Raw genomic sequence first — 26057 nt, forward strand, 5'->3', positions numbered from 1 at the left:
ACTGGATTTGATGCAGTTTGTCTTTCTGATACTCTGATTTAAACATATTTTTATCTGCATAGAGCTCAGTTATCTAGGAAGTTTAAAAATCTAGGAAAATAGGGGATGGAGAAATGGCTCAGAGGTTAAGAGCACCGACTGCTCTTTCAGAGGTTCTGAGTTCAATTCCCAGCACCCACATGGTGGCTCACAACCATCTGTAATGAGATCTGGCACCCTCTTCTATGTACACAACAAATAAATAAATCTTAAAAAAAAAAAAAAAAAAAAAAAAACTAAGAAAAAAAAAATCTAGGAAAATAGCCACCTACTACTTATTCATATGTCAAGGATCCAGGGCCAAAATGGAAAGGACTATGATCAAGAGAAGTCCTGTCATCATCAAAACCCTGGTCCTCTGCAGACAAGGCTGCTGAAGAGCACTGTATCTTACCCCTGCCCCTCCAAGTCATCCCTGACTGCCTCCAGGAGAACTCAAGTTGGTGAACCACTTGTCTCTTCGATAGCTGTCTTCAGAATCACTTTTTCTTTCTTTTCTTTAAGACTTCTGAAGAGGGCTGAAGAGATGGTTCAGTGGTTAAGAGCACTGGCCACTCTTCCAGAAGAGTTCAATTGTAACTCCAATTCCAGAGGATCCCAAAACGACCCCTTCTGGCCTTGTTGGCATCAGTCTTTCATGTGGTGCAAAGATACAAACGTAGGTAAAGCATCCAAACACATTAAATCAAACAAACCAAAAAACACAAAAAACTTCTGAAGGTAATTTGGATGTGGCAGAACATTTTAAAGACACACTTAGAATCTACAAGAGGCCTAAGTCATCTGGTTCTGTGTTGTCTTTTTTTTTTTTTTTTTGAGACAGGGTCTATGTAGACCAGGCTGGCCTCAAATTCATAGAGATCCACATGCCTCAGTGTCCCATTTGCCAAGATCAAAGGTGTTGTACCACCATGCCCAGCATATACTAAAAACATTTAACTCAGGGTCTCAGATTCTTTTGAGACAGGGTCTCACACTGTAGCCCTGGCTGGATTTGAACTCACAGAGATCTGCATACCTCTGCCTTCTGAGTGCTGGAATTAAAGGGATGTGCCACCACACAACTTTGGGTCTCTTTTCTCCTAGCCAAAGCTACAGTCTGATTCCAGGAGTGGGAAATGAAATCTAGCCTGTGAGAGAACCAATGCACTCTAGTTTTCTAAGATTCTCATCTCTGGCTAGCTGCCATCTGGTGGAAGAATATCAGTTATCAGGCACAGTGGTGCATGCCTATAAGCCCAGCCAGCACCTAAGAAGTGAAGGCAGGAGCATTAGATCAGCTATTAAAGGTCGTTCTTGCCTACACAGAGAGTTCAAGCAAACTCTGCCTCAACAAACAGTGAGGGCCAGGGAGATGGCTCAGCAGGGAGGGGTGCTCGCTGTCAATCCTACAATCTGAGTTCAATCCCCAAGACCCACAATGGTAGAGAGAACTTATTCCCTTAAAATGGCCCTTGACTTGCACACATATGTGTACATACACAAACACAGACATGATAGACAAATGTTAAAAAACAATGAAGAGAGAAAAGTCTGAGATTCTTACTTTTATATTTTTGGTTGTGAGCCTAGCCTTTAACGGCTGAGCCATCTCTCCAGCCCGATTCTTACTTTTTTTGGATCATAAAGCCCCCAAAGAGATTTTTTGATTACAAGTACTAAGTGTGTCCCAAGACTGTTATGGATAATATTCAAATCATAGTAGGGAAGACACTGTCCAATTTATCTTCTCAAATGGTTAAACTGATACTAAGATTACTTTTCTCTATCTACCGTCTCAGGTGCCCAGGATGGCCTGATACTTAGCTATGTAGTTGAGGATGACTTTGAACTTCTTATCCTGCTTCTACCTCCAGAGTACAGGATTATAGACAGTCATCACCATGCTGAGTTTACGTAGTGTTAGGGTTCGAACCCAAGGCTAAGCAAACACTACCAACTAAACTACATCCTAACTCCAACAATCTTATTTGTTTATTTTGGTTTTTGAGACAGGGTTTCTTTGTGTAGCTTTGGCTGTCCTGGAACTCACAGAGATCCACCTGCTTCTGCCTCCAGAGTGCTGGGATTAAAGACATGTGCCGCCACCACCAATAATCTTATTTTTTTAAATGAAAATTTCCATTGAGTTACAAGAATGAGATTTTGAAGGCTATTCCAGATTATATACATTTAGAAAATCTAAATTAAACATATTTCTTCCCAAAAAAGGTACTTTAGGCCCTTAAAAGAAAATATGTTACTATCAATAAGTAATGACCAATTTCGAGATAAAGAGAGAAAGAGAAAGAAGGGGGAGAAAACGTTTTGTTTAATTTACAATTTGTTAGAAGTGTTGATTCTTAGGACTGGAGAGAGGGTGCAGTGGTTAAGAGCACTTACTGGTCTTGCAGAGGACCTTTATTCAGTTCCTAGCATCCCCAACTCCCTAAGCAGCCAAAGGCCTTAAACTTCCTAATCTTCCTGCTTATACCTCAAGAGTACAGGTTTACAGGTGTGCCCGGTTTATATAGTACTGGGGATGGAACCCAGGGTTTTATGCATGCTAAGCAAACAATCTACCAACTGAGCTACATCGACAGATATGAGCACTTAAGTTTTTTTTTTTGGTTTTTTTTTTTTTTTGGTTTTTCGTTTTTCGAGACAGGGTAAGTTTTTTGAGACAGGACCTAATGTAGCCCAGGCTGGCCTAGAACTCACTCTGTATTAGAGGTTGCCCACGAAATCCCAGTCCTTTTACCTCTACCTCCTGAGTGCTGAGATTATAGACATGAACAACCACACCCAACTTCAAGTCTGTAGTTTTAAAAACTGTTACTAACATTAGTGTGTGAGTATATATGTTGCGTATGAGCATGCGATAGGGCCAGTGTGGACACTTCCATTGCAGGTTCCATGCACTTTTATCCATCAAGCCATCTCACGAGCCCAAGCTCTTAATATTTATTTACTGATTTGAGACAGGGTCTTATGTAGCTTTGGGTATCCTGGAATTCGCAATGTAGACTAGGCTGGCCTTGATCTCACAGAGATCCACCACATGCCTTTGCTTCCTAAGTGCTGAGATTAAAGTCGTGCACCAGGCTCAAGTCCTTGGTTTTCAAAGAATACCTTTTTCTCTCTTCTGTTTGCTTATTTGCCTTACTGTTTAAGGATATTGTTTGTTTTCAGTAGAGTCAAAATGCTGCCTGTGTACACAGCATGTGTTTTCAGTTGTGGTATCAGCACAAATAGCCTTGAGGTTCTATAACTAAAGTTCTAGCTAGAGAAAAAAGGGGATACTAATGAGGGTTTCTGTTGGCTTTTATTTCTACATCCACACATATACACCTGCCAAACATCAGCTTTTTCTAAATTTATTTTCTAATAAACAGGCAAAACTAAATATTACTAAAAATATTAATATTTCTGAAACTCTATGATCCTATCAATCAATCTCTGTCTCTAAGCCTACAGATAAATGCCATGCTAGCTGATGGCTTGACTTTATCTTCATGAGATAGCCTTGGCTAGAATTACCCAGCTAAGGCCTTGAACTCATGAAACTGTATGAAGTCAATGTCTGTTATTTTAAGTCAGTAAATCTCGGAAACATTTGAGATCTAGAGGTGGGTAACTAACATTTCTTATAGCCAGTCATTTTCTGGAGATTATTCTTCAGACAGAGAAATTCCCTAATCTCTAAACTCTCACTATCCAAACATCAGAACTGATATAAACGGAATTTTTTCTTTTAATTTCTTTTATGTGTATGAGTGCTCTGCCTGCATTATGACTATGCATTTGCATGCCCATGGCATCAGATCTCCGGAAGGCAAGTTACAGATCATTATAAGCTGCCATGTGGGTGCTGGGAATCAAACCCAGTCTTCTGCAAGAGCAGCAAGAGCTCTTAACTATTGAGCCATTTCTCCAGCTCCTCCAAATCTTTAGAGAGGGGCTAACGAAGCAGACAGGTGAGCTTCTGTCCACGCCCCTTCTGCTTTCCACCTCTCCTGTCTCAAAACACTTCATTCAAGGTGGTGTATTTTGACAAAGTCATCAAATAAAGGTTTTGAAAAAACACTTCTTGTGTATATGGAGGTCAGAGGACAGTTTTGTGGAGCTGGCTATCGCCTACACTTATGAGGCTCTGAGGATTAAACCCAGGTCATCAGGCTTGGGCAGCAAACACTGAATCCACAGCCACTGCATGGGCCCTGGCCGACAAAGTATGTATGTATGTACATGTATATATGTATGTATGTATTTTATTTATTTATTTGGAACAAAGTTTCTCTGTGTAACCCTACCTGTTCTGGAACTCAAAGGTCCTCCTGCCTCTGCTAGAATTAAAGGTATGTGTGTGCCATTATACCCTTCTCCCAGATACAATCTTAGGGCCCAAATATATTCAGATAATATAGGTTCCGTTGTTGTCTAATCCATGTGAGCAAAGACCATAAAGTTTAGATAATACATGTATGACAAGATAAGCTACAAGAATCTACTACAGTATTGTTTGTAATGATAAAATATTAGGACAACAAAGCTGAGAACATTCTTATTAGCTACAGAACGGAATATTTTACAGAATAAGGTAGCTCTCTATGTATTGTATGGGAAGCTCTCCAGACAGACTGTTTAAATAAAAAGAAAAAGGAAGATGTAAGTTCTATATATGAGAAAAAGGGGCCAGCAAGTAGCCCAGTGGGTAAAATACTCCATGAGCAAGCCTGGTGACCTGAGCTTGATCCCTAGAACCCACCAAAAGTGGGAGGACAACCTGACTTCACAGGCTGGGCAGTGGTGGCGCACGCCTTTAATCCCAGCACTCAGGAGGCAGAGGCAGATGGATCTCTGTGAGTTCAAGGCCAGCCTGGTCTACAAAGAGAGTTCTAAGATGGCCAGGGCTGTTACACAGAGAAACCCTGTCTCAAAACAAACAAACAGACAAAAGAACAAAAAAAAACCAACCAACCAACCAACAACAACAAAAAAAGCCAAGCCTGACTCCATAAAGTTGTCCTTTATCCTCTGACCTCCACATGTTCTCTGTGGTATGTGCAGGCTCACGCTAACAAAGACACACACACATTTTTTTAAAAGGAAAAGAATATATACTCATATTTTTCTTTCATTTGCATAAAGAAAATATCTAAAGATTTACTAGGGAAAAGGACATGAATTAGGGTGATAGGAACAATACAGTAAGTAATAAGGGCAAGAATTTTGTCTTTTTTTTTTTTTTTTTTGGTCTTTTGAGGCAGGGTTTCTCTGTGTGGCCCTTGCTGTCCCGGAACACGCTCTGTCCCAGCCAATAGTGAGGGATGTAACTGGATAGTACGAACCTTTTTCCCTGTGTGCTGAACCTGGGATCTAAGACTTGTGCTCCTCAGTTCTCCCTTCCCCTCATTTGGCATCCACTTAGGCTTTCGTGGCTCTTTTCTTTTCACTTTTCAGTTATGGACTAAATTGAATCTTGTTTAATAACTTGTAAAATATTTTATATATTTTCTTCCTCTGGTATTGGAGATTAGGCCTAGGACCTTGTATGTATCAGACAAGTGTTTTACAATGGAGTTTTATCTCCAACCCTATATTTTGTGTATTTTAAGTTCTAAGGGACATAAACTAGAGACTATTGCCCGTGAGAACACTGCCAATAGTCTACAAAAAGAGTGGAGAAACTAGGACCTCTGAGTCAAATGCACTCTTCAACCTGCTTTTCTAAAGTTTTAGTAAAACACAGTCCATTTATTCTCATGATGTCTGAGACTTCCTGCTTGCTATTTCAGCAGAGTCAAAGCATGTTGCTATGTGCTATTAATACGCACAGTTCACTGACCCAGACACCCATTTAAAGATTATATTTGTGTGTTTGTGTTTTATGTGTGTAGGTGGAGCGTGCAGGATAGGAAAAAGTGTTGGATTCCTTAGAACAGGAGTTATAGGCAATCGTACAGCACAGCTTGTTATGAAGGAGCTGGTGTCTGAACTCTGGTCTTCATAATCGCACAGAAAACACTCTTAACCACTGAGACATCTCTCTGGGCTCTTGACTCTAGTCCTAAATCACAAAAGGCACCCCATGTTTTTTAGAGAGATGGTAACAGGAACCTCCTTGATGATACCACAAAGGTTAATTCTGCTGCTAGAGGTGATGATTAGAAATCAGTAGCTAAATTGTAGAAAGAAGGGAGGGAGGAGAAACAAAAGACAAACAGAAGAGTTGCAATGTGGCCATCCAGGAACTGAGTAATACATAATCTACAGATGTATCTGTAGGCAGGCATGGTGGCACATGCCTTTAATCCAGGACTGTAGAAGCAGAGGCAGGTGGTTCTGTGAGTTCAAGGCCAGCCTGTCTCACACACACACACACACACACACACACACACACACACACACACACACACGGGGTGAGGACAGGGAGAGAGAGGGAGAAACAGAGTGAGAGAGAGACAGATTATGTAAATAGGTATATGCCACTAACTCTGAGTGGCGATGAGTAAAACCCGTGCTCTGCCTCCCACCTACCTGTTCTGCCAACCAGGCAATGTGCTTGACTTCCTTGCTGCCTCCCGCTGTACTGGTTGCACCAAGCATGGCATTGAGTTCAGCCAGTACCTGTGGGAGGAGAGCCATTATGTTGGTGTGGATAGCTACGAACCAGGAGTGTGCTGTGGCCGTATCTTTGCAGCGTAGGATCAAGGTGTTCCTGCTATCAGGAGAATGTAGCTCTATCAATCTGTATGGAGAGAGAAAAGAGAAAAGTGAGCTAGGTTCCAAGTCATCACACCACCAGAGTTAACATACTAACTGCAAATCTAGTCTAATATTGTGATTTTCAAGTAGAGACACTTGAATTCCTCAGAGTCCAATCCCAGAGAAAACCACAAATGTTTGGATAATAATCGGGACTAATGGGTGGACTTGTGCTGTGCCTATGGGATGGTCAATAGTGGGACACTTCACTTTGCCTTAATTTCCATGTCAAAGAAACAGAACTAGTGCCTGTTGGACACTACAGGCAGGAACACAAACACCCCCCCCACGAGCATACACACATACACACACACACACACACACACACATATTATGGATATAAAAGACAGGGTTGTATGTATCCCATGTACTCTACATACTTGCTATGTAGCCGAGGATGACCGAGGATGACCCTGAATGCCCACTCCTCTGGCCTTCAACTCTCAAGTGCTGGGATTACAGGTGAATTTTACCACACAAAGCTAAAAGAATTTTATATTTTTAAAATTAAAAAAAAAAATTAAAAATATTTTAAAAATAATTAGGAGCTGGAGTGATGGCTCAGTGTTTAAGAGCACTTCTTGTTCTTCCAGTGGACTCAGTTTGAATCTCAGCACCTAAATTAGGGAGTTATATTATTATATTTAATATATAAATTGCCTGTAACTTCAGCTCCAGGAGAGCCAATGTCTCTGGCCACTGTGGTCACCTATACTTATGTAAACACACACACACACACACACACAAACACATATATAATTTTTTTAATTAGGTAATTCTGGTACGAGCCATAAAAGGCCTAACAATGAACTGAAATGCATATTGTTTGAAATAAAAGGATATTAGCAGGATATTACTTTTCTTTGTGAAAATCACTCCTTATGAAAATTTGGAATTTTATTTACATATTTGAGACTGATTCTCACTGTGTAGTCCTGGCTGGTCTGGAACTTGCTGTATAGACTCAACTGGCCCCAAACTCACGGAGATACACCTGTTTCTGCCTCCTGAGTGCTGGGATTAAAGACATGTGCTGGTGCTGCTGCTGCTGCTGCTGCTGCTGCTGCTGCTGCTGCTGCCACTACTACTCCACGTGGCTAAAGCTAACTTTCGATCAGCAGTTCCAAGGCTGGCCTCCACAGCTAACAGTCATACATTAATTAGGTATCCCCGCCCTACCCTTTAGTTCTACAGTGAAATCAAGGTCAAACTCAGGCCATTAGGTTGACATGCAGCAAGTACTTTTACAAGCTCAGTCATCTTGCTAGTCTACTTTTATCTTTGTTTTTACTTTTTCATCTTGCATTAAAAAATTTGGGGGGGTTATTGTTCAATTAATTTGTGCATGCGCACATATGCATGTGCACATGAGTGTGCCACAGTGTTAAGTGTGGAGGTCAGAGGATAACTTGTGGGAATCATTCTTCTTCTTCTACCCTGTGAGTCCCAGGAATCCAATGGAGGTTGTCAGACTTGGTGACAGGCAGCTCTACCTACTGAGCCATCTTGCTGGCCCTACTTTTTATTATTTTGAGAGAAGTTCTCACTATTCAGCTCTGGTTGGCCTCAAATTCATGACAATCCTCCTAGGTGTTGGGATGGCAGGTCTGGACCACCATGCTGCCAGCTCCAAATACTTAATTTAAAGTTGTTATTTTACATGGCAAATGATTATTCTCAAATTCTGCTTAGTCTGTACTTTCTTCTAAGATTTACTTGTATTTATGGTGTGTGGAGGTACCCATAGATGCCAGAAGAGGTCATCAGATGCCCTGGAACTGGAGTCACAGGTGTGCTGGGAACTAAACTTGGGTCCTCCACTCTCAAACACTGAGCCACCTCTCTAGGCCCTGATCTATCCTTCCTTAGATAAATATATTACTTGAGCCCCTACTAAATGACAGATATTGTGCTAGTATTGCAGAAACACAGACCAAAGTGGGGAAAAATCCAGTCTCTACCCTAATTGAGCCTACAGTCTAACAGGGAGGGCAGAAAATGAACAGTAGATAAAACACAATTAATTACAGGTCACAGAAGATGTCATAAAGGACAGTTGGTCCTGGCTATTATGAAGACTGTGCCTTAAAAGATACTTCTGCCGGGCAGTGGTGGTGCACGCCTTTAACTTTAGTCCCAGCACTTGAGAGTCAGAGGAGGGCAGATCTCTGTGAGTTCCAGGCCAGCCAGGGCTACAGAGAAGCCCTGTCTTGAAAAACCAAAAACAAACAAACAAAAACCCAGACACTTGTACGGTAGTAAAGGGAAAGTAGGACTGCAGTGGAAACCTTCACACTTCTGGGCACACTTGCCAAACTGGCTCTAAGTGGTGAGATCATTTATAAACCTGGTACCTCCTCCAAGGAAGGGTTCTTTTTTTTTGTTTTTTTTCAAGACAGGGTTTTTCTGTGTAGTCCTGGCTGTCCTGGTACTCACTCTATAGACCAGGCTGGCTTTGAACTCACAGAGATCCATCTGCTTCTACTTCTGCTTCCTAAATGCTGGGATTAAAGGTGTGCACCACCACCACCACCACCACCACCACCACCACCACCACTTGGCCTAAGGCGACCTTTTAAAAAGCTAATTCTAGAGCTGGTGAGATGGCTTAGCAGGTAAAGATATTGTTGCCAAGCCTAATGGTCTGACTTTGATCTGAAAAACCCTCCTGTAAGTTTTCCTCTGACTTCTACACATTCACTGTGTAGCATGCTCAAACTCAGATAAAAAATTAATTAAAAAAATTAAAGAATAATCCTATAAGCTCAGAGAGCTCACGGCAACAAAATTTGGGAAGCTGGCAAACAGCCATAGGTCTTAGAAAAGTGGTCTGTGGGTTGGTTTTGTCACCTTGACACAAGCTAGGGTCATCTACTAAGAGGGAACCTCAACTGTATCTCCAGATTGCCAATAGGCAAGTCTATGGGGCATTTTCCTGATTGATAATTGATGTGGTTGAGTCCAGCACTGTCACATCCCAGGCAGTGGTCCTGGGTTCTATAAGAAAGCAGGCTGAGCAAGCCATGGGAAGCAAGCCAGCAAGCTTCATCCCTCTACGACATCTGCTTCAGTTCACGCCTTGAGTTGTCCTAACTCATCTCAGTGATGGAATATGACCAGAGAGTTCTAAGATAGCATCAATTCTTTTCCCACAAAGTTGCTTTTGGTCACAGTTTTTCATCACAGCAATAGAAACCCTAACTAAAATGAGTGGAAGAGCCACTCTACCACATATCCCTAAATGGGTAGGGAATTAGTGGCAAGGTTATTTCTGAAAGTGAGACTAAAGCATGCACTACAAAGAGATGCTGGAGGACTGTGAGTTCCACACCAGCCTGGGTTACTTAGTGAGTTATACCTCAAAAGATAAAAACAGGAACTGGGAATGTGCCTCAGTTGAGTGTTTGACCGCAAAGTTCAATTCCCACCACTGCAAAGACAAAACCAAAACCAAAAAGGCCAAACAAAATCCATCCCCAAACAAAAATGCACCTATCTGAGCATCGTGGCTCCTGTGCTCAGGCAGCTAAGGCAAAACTGCAAGAAATTTGAGGCCAGCCTGGGCTATATAGTAAATTCTAAGACAGCCTACGATACACTGTGAAATTGTCTCAAACAAACAAACAAACAAACAAACAAACAAACAAACAGAATTCTCCATATTCAGCGGCCAATGACTGCCATGACTTCATTCCAGCAGAAGAGTCAGCCATTCTCATTCCCACCAAACTGGCTGGGAGAAGCAATTCTTAGTTCAGACTGCATGTCTTTAGGCTGACCATTTTCTAGAAGGGCTCATTTATTTCCACCCCCGTTGCTGTGTTACTGAGGCCAGCATAACATTCTTTAAACACATGCTCAAATTTACTGGCAAGAACCAGACAAGAAATTTCCTTCACTCCTCCTACTGACCTACTTAGCACTAAAGATAGAAATCAGTTCATCCTTCTTTAGGCACAAAACAATTACTTTCTGGGGAAGAAATAAAAAAACCTTTACACTGTATACAGTCCTGAGACAGTTTCTCAGATAGGTCATGGCAGTCATTGGCCACTGAGTATCCTATTAACACAGAATAGCTTTTAAAAATCCTGGTATTAGATCCTAATTATAAATAACTTGGAAGGATGAAAATAAATCTGCTATAAAATAAAACTAAGCCTGACTAATCAGGAGTGGACACTAATCAGGACATGAGGGCTCAAATGATGAAATGGGCAGGGAGTTGTTTTGTAGGTGGGATCATCAGCATTTATGAAGATTGTAGCTTCTTGGAAAGAGGCTATGGAAAAGTCAATGAAGAAAACAATCAACTCCCAAGCAGAACTGAGTCTAGGATCCAGAAGAGTCTGTCTTGGAGCAGTTCTCAAAACTGACACAGAAACATAGTAATGCTTAAAATGAGCTATTTTAAAGGAAAAATTAAAATGAAAACCCTGCCAATAGCAAACATGGAGGCAGTCTGCCAGTAACTGAGCCCATAGGAGAGAGGAGGTAGCTACAAGGTTAAAGGTTTTGGATTGTAGTCAGACCACTGAGGATTTCCTGGGAAATTTAATCACAGTTTGAACAAACAAGTCAAATCAATATTTAGGTAGACAGAAGCATGGAATTGTAAGCTTAGCCTATATTATCTGATTGGTTATGTCTTTGACATACCTTATGAGTTAAATTTAGTAATAACCATGGGATTTTATGTCACAAATCTCAAGTATACCTTTTACTAAAAAATAGTCAGAATGAAGATGAGAAACTATGAGTCAATGCAAAAGATAGATTTAAAATTGCTACATTCCTACAGGACACTGTGGTTCTTGCTAAGGAATAGGCTCATGTTCTCTCACTGGACTTCATCACTAATTAATTAGTTTTCAAGTTTTATAACACAACACATAATTAACAGAAACATCTATCGAGGCAAAGGCAGTAACCTTCATTTACTCACTTATTCTGACAGTTAGAACCCCCACCAGCTTTATACATACAGAACCAAATCAAAGCAGTAAAATAATGATAATAAAAATAAGCTGTTTCCCTTTTGGTTTTAATGAAACCTTTACATAAAAATGAAAGATGATTGGGAGGCAGAGCCAGGTGGATCTCTGTGAGTTCGAGGCCAGCCTGGTCCACAGAGCAAGATCCAGGACAGGCACCAAAACAACACAGAGAAACCCTGTCTCAAAACCCTCTTGCACCGCCCCCCCCCAGAAAGGAGAGCTGAACCATAACAAGACTCCACCACATACCCATCAGAACAGTCAATATAGACAATGCTGGCAAGAACATGGAGCAAAGGAAACTCTCACACTGTTGGCTGTTCTTGGTGTTAGCATAAAATGGCACAGTCACTTTGGAAGAACGCCTGGAAATTTCTTCTTTTCTTTCTTAGATTTACTTTATTTATTTACTGTGTTGAGTGTTTTGCCTCCATATGTGTATGTGGACCATGTGTGTGCCTGGTGTCCATGGAGGTCAGGAGTCTGATCCCGTGGGACTGAGTTCCACACACTTGAAGCCATGTGCTGCTGGAAAGTATGGTCCACTGAAAGAGGCGCCTAACTGAGGAGCCATTTCTCTAGCCCCGGAAGTTCCTTTGAAAATAACACACACTCCTACCACTTGTTTCTTTGGTTTTTTTGTTTGTTTGTTTTTTGGACATGGTTTCTCTGTGTAACTGTACTGGCTATCCCGGAACTCTCTTTGTAGACCAGGCTGGCCTCAAAATCACTGAGATCCGCCTGCTTCTGCCTCTTGAGTAATGGGATTAAAGGCGTGCGCCACTACTGCCCAGCTTATTTTGTTTGTTTTTTGAGGGAAGGTCTTGCTATATAGCCTTGGCTGGTCTGGAACTCACAGAAAGGCATCTACCACTGCTTCAAGAGTTCAAGATTAGGGGCTGGAGAGATGGCTCAGTGGTTAAGAGCATTGACTGCTCTTCCAGAGGTCCTGAGTTCAATTCCCAGCAACCACATGGTGGCTCACAACCACTTGTAATGAGATCTGGTGCCCTCTTCTGGCCTGCAGGATACTGTATACATAATAAATAAATCTTAAAAAAAAAAAAAAAAAAAAAAAAGAGTTCAAGATTAGTGTTGGAATTAAAGGCATGCACCACCATTCCCTGCCACACCTATCATTTGACACAGCAACTCCACTCCACCAAGTTCACCCAAGTAAAATGAAAATGCATGACCAAGAAAGACGTACAAAATAGTCATGACAACTAACTCCAAACTGAAAATTGCTCAGGTGACCATCAAGAAGGCACAGAGAGGACTGGAGAGATAGTTCATCGGTTAAGAGCACTGTCTGCTTTTCCAGAGGACTTGAAGGGGCTGGGGATTTAGCTCAGTGGTAGAGTGCTTGCCTAGCAAGCGCAAGGCCCTGGGTTCTGTCCTCAGCTCTGAAAAAAAAAAAAAAAAAAAAAAAAGAAAGAAAGAAAAGAAAAACCAGAGGACCTGGATTTGGTTCCCAGCACTCACATGGTGGCTCACAACCATCTGTAACTTTAGTCCCAGAGGGTACATTGACCTCTTGGCCTCTGTGGGGCACAGGCATATATGTAGATAAAACACCCATAAAATAATTTTTAAAACAGATAAATAAATTGACGTGTGTTTTGGTGGGACTTAGATAAATTTAAGGATAAAGAGCTCCCAGTGGGGTTTGGGGATTTAGCTCAGTGGTAGAGCGTTTGCCTAGCAAGCGCAAGGCCCTGGGTTCGGTCCTCAGCTTCGTAAAAAAAAAGAGCTCCCAGTGATTTTTTTATAGATCTTATCTCCTTTCCCCTTACTGTGTGTATATGGTGTATGCATGTGTGCATGCTGTGTATGTCTATGGAGGCCAGGCCAATTTGGTCCTCTTCCTCTGGCATGCTTTAACTTTTTTTTTTTTTTTTTCCGAGACAGGGTTTCTCTGTGTAGCTTTGTGCCTTTCCTGGAACTCGCTCTGGTCTGTAGACCAGGCTGGCCTCGAACTCACAGAGATCCGCCTGCCTCTGCCTCCCGAGTGCTGGGATTAAAGGCATGCACCACCACTGTCCAGCTGGCACTCTCTATCTTGTTCTCACTGATCCTGGAGCTTACTGACTGGCTAGGCTGGCCAGCAAACCCCTAGGATCTTCCTGTCTCTAAGCACTGGGATTCCAGGTGCACGCCACCCAACCTGGCCTTTTAGAAGAGTACTGGGTCTTCATGCTCGTACAACAAAAACTACCCACAGAGCCATCTCCCAGCTTTCCTGAAGGGCTCTAAAAGATGCGGCTGAACAGGCTGTATTTTCATTTTATAGACAGAAAACATGACAGAGAAATTATATAAACAATTTTAACCAAGGGAAATTGACAGCACCCACACACTTTTAAGAACTTACTATGCCAATTTTATAACCATTTTCTTATTTAACCCTCATAGAATTTTTATTTTGTTCAAGACGAAACTGAGGCACATAGAAAACAAATAGCTTGGCCTAAGTGCCACAGCCCAGGTGCTTAGCTCTGTCTTCTAGTCTTACAACTGAAGTTTGCTTAGGTGATGAGTCTCCCTCTCTCTCTCTCTCTCTCTCTCTCTCTCTCTCTCTCTCTCTCTCTATATATATATATATATATATATATATATATATTTTTTTTTTTTTTTTTTTTTTCTGCCAAGACACACAGGACAGATGTTCAGTCCTGGAAATAAGCAAAGTTACGTGTGATCCCCTCCAGCTACTCTGCTGCTTGCTTTCTCTAGAGAACACTGCAATGCAAGTTAAAGCATCACCCCTCACAGAATAACCTTCAGTCTCTTTTCATTTGCATCTTACAGAAAGACAGTCATTTTCAAATGTGGTATTTCAGGTAGGAACAAATTCCTGTTTAGCAGTGAGACTGAGAATCTTTACACTAGCCTCAGCCACCAGAGATCCAGCCTTGTATAGCACGTCATGGCCAAGTATGAGGGTCATCTGACTGGAATGAAGGGTGTGATACATGTCCCCGCCCCAAATATTCTGCAGTGTTTTGACTTTTGCTAAGCTGAAAGTACTGGGGGTTACCATAGCATCTTTGTAGCCTCATACTTTGTTCTCAATCATTCCCTCCTCCATCATCCCCCCCAACCCCGTTCCCTTTCTGCTTTCCTTTTACATGTGATCCACTTCATGTCTCCCTTAGGATCACTTTCTCCCTCTCATAATCCCTGTCCTAATTTCCTGAGTTGCACACATACAGATAGCAAGCTACGATTTTAGCGGTTTCACATTGCTCTCTACACTTGGTTCTGAGGATCTCTTTCAAACCTGACAGTTATCAAATGTTTCCAGCATATGGGGCTAGACAGAGAGAGACGGCTCAGTGGTTAAGAGCACTTGTTGCTTTTGCAGAAGACCCAGGCTCATGCCTGGCAGTGGTGGTGCATGCCTTTAATCTCAGCACTCGAGAGGCAGAAATAAGTGGATCTCTGAGTGTGGGGCCAGCCTATTCCAAAGAATGAGTTCCAGGACTACACAGAGAAACCCTGTCTCAAAAAAACCAAACCAAACCAAACCAAACCAACCAACCAACCAACCAAAGACCCAGGCTCAATTCCCATCACCTACATGGTGGCTTACAAATGCCTGTAACTCCAGTTCCAGGGGAATCTGATGCCCTCTTCTGACTTCTATGGACAGTAAGTATTTATGTGGTGCACAGACATAACACACATGAAATAAATCTTTAAAAATATTTGCAGCTTATGACTGAGTTTTAAGTAAAGTCAAGATGATGGGTTTTTAACAGATGTCTTAGTAGATGATAAAGGTAGCAGAACTCTGAGCTATATAGTCAAATCATAATCACCTTCGTCCTTCCTTCTTTCCCTATCCCCGCAACCCCTGTTCTCCAGAAACTGTATATGTTTCAATCTTCTAGCTGCATCAGCAACGCCATAGGCACATTCTAGAAGGGATTTATAATGGAAGGGCTTAGCATTTCTGCCCTCCTTGGCCTGAGGTTTTGTGTGTGTGTGTGTGTGTGTGTGTGTGTGTGTGTGTGTGTGTGTGTGACCAAGAGATGAATAGAAGGCTTTTTGCCCCTTTGTGATTTTTCTGAAACTGGTTTACTCAGTTATTTTATAACCTAGACTAATCTGGAACTTACTATGTAGCCCAACTTGGCCTTAAATTCACAGTGATCCTCCTTCCTCAGCTTCCCAAGCACTGGGATTTTAGGTGAGAGCTACCACACTGTTCACTTTTGGCATTTTATGCTACAATTTCCTGGGATGAAAACATGGCTCAAGGTTAAGAGCACCTGATGTTCTTGCAAAGTTTGAGTTTGGCTCTCAGCACCTAGGCAGCTTACTACTGCTTGTAACTCCAGTTTTGACCTCTGCAAGCACCCACACATGTAGCATACATTCACATAAACATACACATGAATAAAAAAATTTATAGACTTTAAAATAAGCTATAGTTTCTTGAGATACTACATAAAACACTCCAAGCACAAGGTTTTTTTGTTTTTGTTTTTTTTTGGGGGGGGGGTTGGTTTTTTTTTTTGTTTGTTTGTTTGTTTGTTTTCTGAGACAGGGTTTCTCTGTGTAGCTTTGGTGCCTGTCCTGGAACTCACTCTATAGACCAGGCTGGCCTCGAACTCACAGAGATCCGCCTGGCTCTGCCTCCCAAGTGCTGGGATTAAAGGCGTGCGCCACCATGCCCGGCCCAAGGTTTTAATGAAGTTAAAGCCTTACATGTTCAAGAAGGTCATTCTTAGCTAGTCTGCAACTCACTATGTAGACCAGTTGGGTTTTGAATTCAGAGATCTGTCTGCTTCTTCCTCCCTAGTGCTGGAATTTAAGGTATGTACTACTAGACAAGAAAAGCCTGGTTTCAGTTTTTTACTGTGTTTCATGTTCTATCCTACTCTGCTCAGGCACAGGGGTGCATTCAGATCAAAGACAGTAAGAATGAAAGCATATTAGGCCTGTCTTTAGGTCTTTGGACAAGTTGTTTTTTGTTTTTAAATAAGTCACCACCACTGCCAAAACCCTGGCCTAACACTGAGTCTAATAGTACTTTTTCACAAAGTCAATGAAATTAAAGACAATATAAAACACAAATTGCTATAGAACAAGAAGGAAAAATTATAAATTATTCATTCCATTGCTTACATTTTATAGAAGACAGGGGGGTCCATGAAGCCAACTTGTCAGAGACACATTGCCAATTGATGTCCCAGATCTACAATGTGGCCTCTAAACTATAACATTACTCACAATTAAGAAATTTCCTCATAGGTGGGCAGTGGTGGCTCACACCTCTAATCCCAGCACTCAGGAGGCAAAGGCAGGTGGATCTCTGTGAGTTCAAAGCCTGCCTGGTCTACAGAGTGAGTTCCAGGACAGCTGGGATTGTTACACAGAGAAATCCTGTCTCAAAAAAACGGAGGAAAAAAAAAAAAAGAAAAGAAAGAAAGATCCTTATAAAAAGACAGTGGGTTTGAGGCTGTCCAGGGTCCCCAAAATAAAGACAGATCTTTGATCTCAGAATATCATTTTTCTTCTCAATAATCTACTCGACAGGAGTCACTGATACTGTGGTATGTCCTTGAGATTGTAATGCTGAGTGTGATGCTCTCGACAGTCACGGCTCACCTGTTCTCCAGATCTGGCATGCTTAGGTTTCTAGCAGCAAAGCACATTTTGAGAGGGATGACCTTCCTGTCTTTGGTGCTATTCTGATGCTTTGGAGAACCAGAGTCTTCACTTCCACTAAAGTTTGGTGACTGGGGAGCAGCACCTTCCCATGGCAGATCTGATACTAAAGATGGCTTCTTGATATACGGTGTTACTTCTCGGATGAACTTGACTATAAAAAAACCAACAAAAACAAAAGGTTAGTATTTTTTTGTTTCTGATCAAATGAAAACCGGAACATCCGTATACATGCACCATCTAGAGTGAAGTGAGGAGCAGAACCCAGTGCTATCCATGTCCATGTCCTTGAGCTTTACTCCACATCTCCTGAGCTCGCACTGAGGGCTCACCTTAATGCTTCTACCCACCGAAGTACACACAATAATCTTAATCTCTTGCATAAGAGAACCTTTCAAACGGCAGAAAAATATTTCTCTTTCTTCCCTATACTAAGGAAGTACTTCAGCTCAATTGATACAAGGCAAATAAGGCTTGGTCCCTGCCCTAAAAGAACGCTTCACCTGGATGGGGTAGAGGAAGCTACATAAACATTATCACTGTGCTTTAAAAAAAAAAAAAAAAATGTGTGGGTTGGGGATTTAGCTCAGTGGTAGAGCGCTTGCCTAGCAAGCCCAAGGCCCTGGGTTCGGTCCTCAGCTCCAGAAAAAAAAAAAAATGTGTCAAAGTATATATAAGCACAAAGGAAACCCCTTGCCTTTTTACAATAGTCCATTACCATTAAATCCTATTTTGAATATATAATATAGGTTGAGTATCCCTTATCTGATATGCTTGCCAGCAGAAGCCTTACAAATTTTGATGTATTTGTATATACATGGAGATAAAATTATTCATATACACATGGGAGGATGAACAAGAAATCCATTTTCATAAACAGTATACATATGCTTGAAGGCAACTTAGGCAAGAGCATCTTCATTTGTACTGCCGTCCGTATTAGGTCAGGTATGGAATTTTCCACTTATGTCATGGTTGTGTTCGAAAAGCATCAGGTTTTAGGTTTTTGAATGAGGTATAATTGATACACATTCACATAAAACAAAACCCAGAAGTACTAGATTTCAAAATAATGATATATTTCCATCTCTAAAGGTAACTATTGTGTGAGCATGTAGAGGTGCTACATATGCTAAGTGTAATATAAGAACAGACACATTTATATGTCTGTCTATCCGCCAATTTCACACAATGGTAGTATATTATGCTTACTATTTACTACTTGTATTTTTATTTAGTAATGTTGACAGCAGTCAGTTGGTCATTATCCCCTGCCCCCTCCATACCACCCAATGATGGTGTTTTATGAACACCCAACAGTTCTACAATACAATGGAGACACCTTTGGGAAGGGACTTGCCTGTTTCAGTTCTCACTGCTTCAAAGCTCTATGGTTTTACCTGCTGCTTCTAAGGTTCTCCCCTAAAAAACAAGAGTGATTCTGAACAAGTGCAAGCTCCGGGCACACAGTGAATATTCAATAAACAGCAGGTGCCTTTCTTTTGCCTTCCTTAGAAAGCTGGAGAAATTAAATAAAATTAACCCTAATCAGCAGAAGCCATTGTCTTATGTTATTAAATTAATCTAAGCACTTGGGAAGCAGAGACAGGTAGATCTCTGTGAGTTCATGGCCAGCTAGTTCTAGCTAGAGAGTTTCAGGCCAGCCAAGGCTACAAAGTTAGACCCTGTCTCAAATGAACAAATGAAACAGACAAACAAAAAACACCACACCAATTATCTGCTGAAATCAAGCATAATACTTGGAAACATAATTCTCACACTGCCATTTAGATATGTACAGACACTTGTATATGTGGGCATATTTTTCCTGTATGTTTTTATAAATGCATTTTTGGGTGGAGAGAGCAAAAACTTGCTGCCTTGGATCACCAAGGAGATTTTTCATCCTAGAAGAATGAGCAGGAGTGTAGCCAATATATCCCTTAAGCAGCTGACTCAGGCATTTCAATACACATGAGCTTTGTGCTTTCAGGAGAGGATTAGATCACGAGAACTTGGCAGAAATTCCCAAGGCTTTCAATCAATGCCAATGGCAGAGGCATGCTTTGGAACACTTGCTGCACCATGCCAGCTACTAGCTTACCAACTGGGGGAAACAAAGCGGTTCTAATGAGTACCCCTGAAAAGAACAATGATCAGAAGAGTCCTTAACGATCTACTCAGAATTAGCATCTCTAATATGATTACTACAAACACGCTAAAACCAAAGCAAAGCAGACACACTCCCAACCTAAGGGCCACTGTATTAAAAGAGCAATGAACATGGGCTCAGGACAGCCAGGCTGGCACACTGCTTTCCTAGCACGTACAGAGCCCCTGGCTTGATGTTCAGCACCTCACAAACCAAACATGGTGGTTTATGAGTGGGAAGAGGAGGATTAAAAGTTCAAGGTCAGGGCTGGAGAGGTGGCTCAGAGGTTAAGAGCACTGGCTGCTCTTCCAGAGGACCTGAGGTCAATTCCCAGCAACCACATGGTGGCTCACAACCATCTGAAATGAGATCTGGTGCCCTCTTCTGGCCTGCAGGCATACATGCAGGCAGAACACTGTATACATAATAAATAAATTTAAAAAAAAAAAAAAAAAAAAGTTCAAGGTCATTCTGGGCTGCATACCAATTTTAAGGCTTGCCTGTGCTACATGAAACCTTCATTCAAAAAAATGAAAAAGTGTTAAATTTCACCTGAGATTATGGTGTCACTCACTGCCTGTACATCCAGCTAATTAGCTATCCATAATGTTTAATGCCTGTAAATTGATATTTTTGTCTTATGCTAATACCTTCCCAGCTGTCACAGAACCAACCTGGACAACTTGAAAAGAAACACCTTAAAACCAACCCACTAGCTTTCAGCTCACCCCCCCCCCCATAGTTAAAGATCACCCTCAAAATAGTTCCAGCACTGGGGAGGCAGAGGCAGAGGCAGGTGGATCTCTGAGATTGAGGCTAGCCTAGTCTACAGAACAAGTCTCGGACAGCCAGGGTTACACAGAGAAACGCTGGGGTGCGACACAGAGAAACACTGGGTTGCGGGCAAGAGGAGGGAATCATCCTCAAAAAAACCACACACTGATGTTTGTCAACTGCTCTAAGCACTCAGAGGCTAGAGCTAATTTTCTGTCTTACCTGCACTGATCACACTTAGTAAGATGAAGGGGAGGGCTTAGTCATAGAGTTTTTGCCTAGGACTTGAGGCTTTACGTTCAATTAAAACAAACAAACAAAACAACAACAACAACAACACACACACACACACACACACACACACACACACACACACACACACACACAAAAAAAAAAACCCGAGAAGAAAAAATCCAAAAGAAAGAGGTCCTATCCATCTTGAAAAGTATCAGTGTAACTCCTTCTCTTTTTCCTTATTCTGTTTTTTTTTTTTTTTTTTTTCCAGACAGGGTTTCTCTGTATAGCCCTGGCTGTCCTGGGACTAGCTCTGTAGACTGAACGGGCCTCTAATTCACATAGATCTGCCTGCTTCTGCCTCACTAGTGCTGGGATTAAAGGCATGTGCCACAACTGCCCAGGCCCTTTTCCTTTTTCAAATGACAAAAACATGGCCGGTATTAAATGGTTCAGCTGGTAAAGGTGCTTGTTGCCAAGCCTGAGGACCTTAGTCTCAGGGTGGATGGAGAGAAAGGACTCCAGTAAGTTGTCCCCTGACCCCTGCATGCACACACTAAAGTAAATAGTTGTAATTAACAAACTATCTGTCTTATACATGCACCTATAAATATATTGAAAAAGATTTTTACCAAATATTACAGTGCTTCTTTATATGCTGATTTTAAATATATAATTCTGTGTGTTTTAAATGTAATACCTTTATTATGTATATTTTAAAATAAGGTCATCAACTTGCCTAAATAGTAAGTTAAGACTATCTCAAAAAGGGAAGGAGAAGGGAAAGGAGGAGGAGGAAGGGAAGGAGAAAAGAATGTTTAATTTTTTTTATTTAAAGTTTTTTTATTTTTATTTATTCATGTGCCTACTTGTCTGTATGTGTACCACTTGCATGCAATACCCACAGGGACCAGAGGAGGGCCTCAGATCCCCTAGAACTGGAGTTACATATGGCTGTGAGCCAATGAAGTGGATGCTGGGAACTAAACTCAGGTTTGCAAGAGCAGCCAGTGCTCTTAACCACTAAGCCACTCTCCAGCCCCCTTTCTTCCCTACAAGATAATAAAAAATGCTTAAGGGGAAAAAAGATTAAAAAAAAAAAAAAGAAAGAAAAACCTTCCCAATTTTACTATATCTTTTAAACTTTCTAGTGTTACATTTTCCACATTACATCAACTCTTAAGTATTATTTAAGAATCACCGCCGGGGGTGGTGGTGCACACCTTTAATCCCAGCACTTGAGAGGCAGAGGCAGGCGGATCTCTGTGAGTTTAAGGCCAGCCTGGTCCACAAAGCAAGTTCCAGGACAGGTTCCAAAGCTACACAGAGAAACCTTGTCTCAACAAACAAACAAATCACCATATTGCCGGGCAGTAGTGGCGCACGCCTTTAATCCCAGCACTCAGGAGGCAGAGGCAGGCGGATCTCAGTAAATTCCAGACCAGTCTGGGCTACAGAGTGAGTTCCAGGAAAGGAGCAAGGCTACACAGAGAAACACTCTCTGGTTGGGGGCGTGGGGAGGATCACCATATCACATTCCATTGTATGCTTATCATAATTTACTAGGCTATTCCCTAATTATTGGGTATTTAGTTTTAATGCAATGAACATCTTTTTCAGGGAGAAATTAACTACTGGGTCAAAGAAATATTCAAGACTCCTGATAAACATGGGATAAACTGTTTCACCAAGCCAGACTTTAGTAGCATGTCCAGGTCCCATAAGGTGATATGTGATAGTTAATCATGATTATCAATTTGATTGGCTCTGGAGTCAAGTAAAAGGCATGCCTGAGTGGGTATGTGAGGGTATTTTCCCGAAGGACTGGCTGAAAGGAGATCCTTTCTATGCCCAGATTATGAGGTATGAGGGGAAAGCTGTTTGCTTTTTGCCTATTGACCTTTGATCCTTGTTGGTGCATGTACCTACTTTGTTACTGCCTCTGTAGTCATCTTTTACTTACAATGAAACCCAGCTTCTTCAGCCTTCCATGCGGACTGAAGACTTATGATTCTCCAGGAATCCTCCAGGCATTAAGTGCCAGATTGGGACTGCTGAGGAACCTAGCCTCATGGACTGACTGATCAGCTACTGGGTTCTCAGCTTCTCCAGCAGTAGACAAAGCACCGCTGGACTATCCAGTCCATATCAATGTAAGTCTGATAAATCTCCTTTGTAATGTATACTCATTCTAACAGTTCTGGTTTAGTTTCATTTCTCTAGAGAACCATAACTAATGCACAGTATCATATAAAAAATCCTGACCCTGGCAGTGGTGGTGGTGCACGCCTTTAATCCGAGCACTTGGGAGGCAGAGGCAGACAGACCTCTCTGGCCAGCCTGGTCTACAGAGTGAGTTCTAGGACTGTCAAGGCTACAGAGAAACACTGTCTCAAAAAACCAAAAAGAAAAAAAAAAAACATTTCATTAATCTTATCAAATGTGATCATTTATAGGGCTATATGGAGTTTAGATACGTACTTAGCTGCAGTGGTGAATCTTTCTCCTTTCTTAGAATAATCTCCTGGAAGCAGAGGAGGATTTGCCATGCACAGAGATAAATATAATCTCTGGATAAGCGCTCTTACTGATGCTGATATTAACACAAATGGGCTGTCACTTCCAAGGACAAACCTGAACACATCCAGAGCTATTTCAGAGCTGGGCATGATGATACATGCCTGCAGTCCTAACACTTGGGAAAGTGAGACAGGAAGATGGAGAATTCAAGACCAGGCTTTATTTACATAGTGAATTTTAGGTAATCCTCAGTTATTTAGTGAGACCCCAAATAGGGACTGGAGAAATGGCTCAGCTAATAAGAGTGTGCTTCCACAGGTTGTCCTCTGACTTCCAGAGAGAGATGCTGTGGCATGTACATATATGTAAGTATACAGACAGATGAATAAATAAGTTAAAAAATGTCATTGCCTATTCATTACTCTGACATCTCAAATTTACCCTGGCTCTCTAAGAATGAGGTGAAGGGAGCTGGAAAGAAGTGGTGGATGCTGTCACTCCACTGCTCTGAAGGTGGAAGCAGGGAGATTGCAAGTGAAGAGCCAGACAGAAATGCCATAGGGAAACTGGTTCCAAGAAATGGAAACAGCCAGGCATGCTGGTGCAGCAGCCCTAATCCCAGCACTCAGGTGGAGGACCAAGGTTTGGTTAGAAGAACCCACACGGCAGCTCACAACTGTTTGGAATTCCAGTTCTAAGGAGTCTGGTGCCCTCTTGTGAGTTCTGTGGGCACTCAGACATACACACAGACAGACATGCAGGTAAACATGCATCTAAAGTGGAAAAAGTGATGTTCCGTTCTCTCTGTTTTTTAAAAATAAGTTTTTAGCTGGGTGGTGGTGAATGCCTTTAATCCCAGCACTCGGGAGGTAGAGGCCAACCTGGTCTACAAAGCAAGTTCCAGGACAGACTCCAAAGCTACACAGAGAAACCCTGTCTCGAGAAACCAAAAAGGTTTTAAAGATTTTATTTATTTATTTATGTGTGTATATGTGTTTGTGTGTGTGGCTGCAGAGGCCAGAAGAGGTTGTCCATACCTTGAAGCTGGAGTTACAGGGAGTTGTAAGTCACCTTATATGGGTGATGGGAACTCAGTTTTGGTCCTCTGGAAGAGCATCAAGTCACTTAAGTTCTGATCCCTGGCCCCTTCCTTTCTTTGGGCAGGGTCTCATATATGCCAGGCTGACATCCAACTTTATATATAGCTGAGCATGACCTTGAACTTCTGATCCTTCTTCCTTGACTGCTGGGACTAATGTTCTATACTACTCCACACAGCTTTAAAAATATATATGTGTGTCTATCACATGTGTATAGACCAGAAGAGGGCGTAAGATCCACTGGAGCTGGAATTAAAGGCAGTTGTGCTCCCAACATGGGTCCCAGAAACTGAATTCAGGACGTCTGGAAGAGCAGTTCACACTCTTAGCTGCTGAGCAATCTTTCCAAGTCCAGAGCAAACATTCTGAAAGATTTGATGACTGTTGCTGATCTGCTGTGTGTTTATATTTGAAGGGTTAGTATAGACCGAAGCTAACACTGAGTTTCTAATTTGGGCAACTGGTGATACCACCACCTGTGCCAAGTAATTTAAACACTGAAGGTTGGAGAAAAGAATTGAGTTTGGACATCGTGTAAGTTAGTGCACTTGGCTACAAACAAAAGAAGACACAACCAAGAATGGTGTAAGCATCAAAGAATGTTTTAACAGGTCTGAAGTTGGTTCTTAAAGGACTGAAGAAACACCTCATGATGTCATGTTTGTTATGTTATCTGGAGTGCGTTTATTTATATTACAGTTGTAGAGCCTGACACATCTAAAGCTGCCTTGAGACATCAGTTCAAGAAAGAATGAGAGAGAGAGAGTTGCTGGTGGGATCTGTTCTCTGTATCAAGAGAAGCTTTCCCAGCTGAGTATGGTGACTCATACCTATAATCCATCATTTGGGAGATGGAGGCAGGAGGATCACCTCAAATTCAAGGTCAGCTTTGTCTGTATAGTGAGAGGCCAGGCTGGGTTACAGCATAAGACCGTCGCAAACAAAGGAAGGAAAGGAAGGAGTAATGGCTTTCTTAAATGCAGCATATTTCAGCATGAAATCTCTCTAATTGGCCAACAGTGAGCTTGCAGCAAAGATTGGAGAAGTATGTGATTAATTATGGTACAAAGAGCTGAGGATTGGAAATAGATGCTAGGTTACACAGTCAAGTATCTGTGATGAACTCAAATTTTTAGTATCTGTAAAACTTTAGATAAGGCCAGGCTGTGCTAAAGGCAACACATCTTTAATCCCAGAACTCAGAGGCAGGTGGATCTCTGTGAGTTTGAGGCCAGCCTGGTCTACAGAGCAAGTTCCAGGACAGTCAAGCCTACACAAAGAAACACTGTGGGGGTTGGGGAGCGGGGAATGAATCTCAGATAAGAATGAGAAACTCTTCATTATTTAGCCTTGGGTCCCAAACAGAACTATAGTTGGTTGATAGTATGGAAAATTAATTGGTTTAATGAAAATTAGATTAGTACCTGGAAGGGCCATTATGAAGGAGCTGGGGTGTAAGAATGTGTGTGTTTAGTGTCTAGTTTTCTGCGGATGTCAAATCAAAGAGTATTCGTTTATACCTCTGGAATTATAAGGTCTCCCCAAAGGCTGAATGAGTAATGATACTGCAGTGTGTGATGATTTATATTTAGCTGAGACTCTTAATAGCATGTAATAGCAATATAACAGTCATTACACAGATGATTACAATACAAGCCTAAAGATTAAGTAATTTGTTTACAGTTGGGTCGTGAGTCAGTAATAAGCCAGGACAGAGTAGGGAGGACTCAGATCTCTGAGGCAGTGATGTGTATGTTCCAGGTATACTAGGAAGAGCCCTCTAATTTGGTTCTATCTTTTTTCTAGTATTTAATG

At 41.6% G+C, this 26057-nt stretch overlaps 1 protein-coding gene across 1 annotated transcript in view; it reads right to left on the minus strand.

The window, feature by feature from the left end:
- Positions 1-26057, minus strand: part of Sntb2 (syntrophin beta 2) — an 83273-nt gene that overhangs the window by 17858 nt on the left and 39358 nt on the right. The window contains exons 2-3 of the mRNA XM_059264059.1: positions 17403-17616; positions 6559-6769 (exon numbers count right to left, since the gene is read on the minus strand). Of these exons, the coding sequence (XP_059120042.1) occupies positions 6559-6769; positions 17403-17616 (425 nt within the window). The remainder of the gene's footprint in view (positions 1-6558; positions 6770-17402; positions 17617-26057) is intronic.

The sequence above is a fragment of the Peromyscus eremicus genome, chromosome 5, assembly GCF_949786415.1.
Source record: "Peromyscus eremicus chromosome 5, PerEre_H2_v1, whole genome shotgun sequence".
Lineage (NCBI taxonomy): Eukaryota > Metazoa > Chordata > Mammalia > Rodentia > Cricetidae > Peromyscus > Peromyscus eremicus.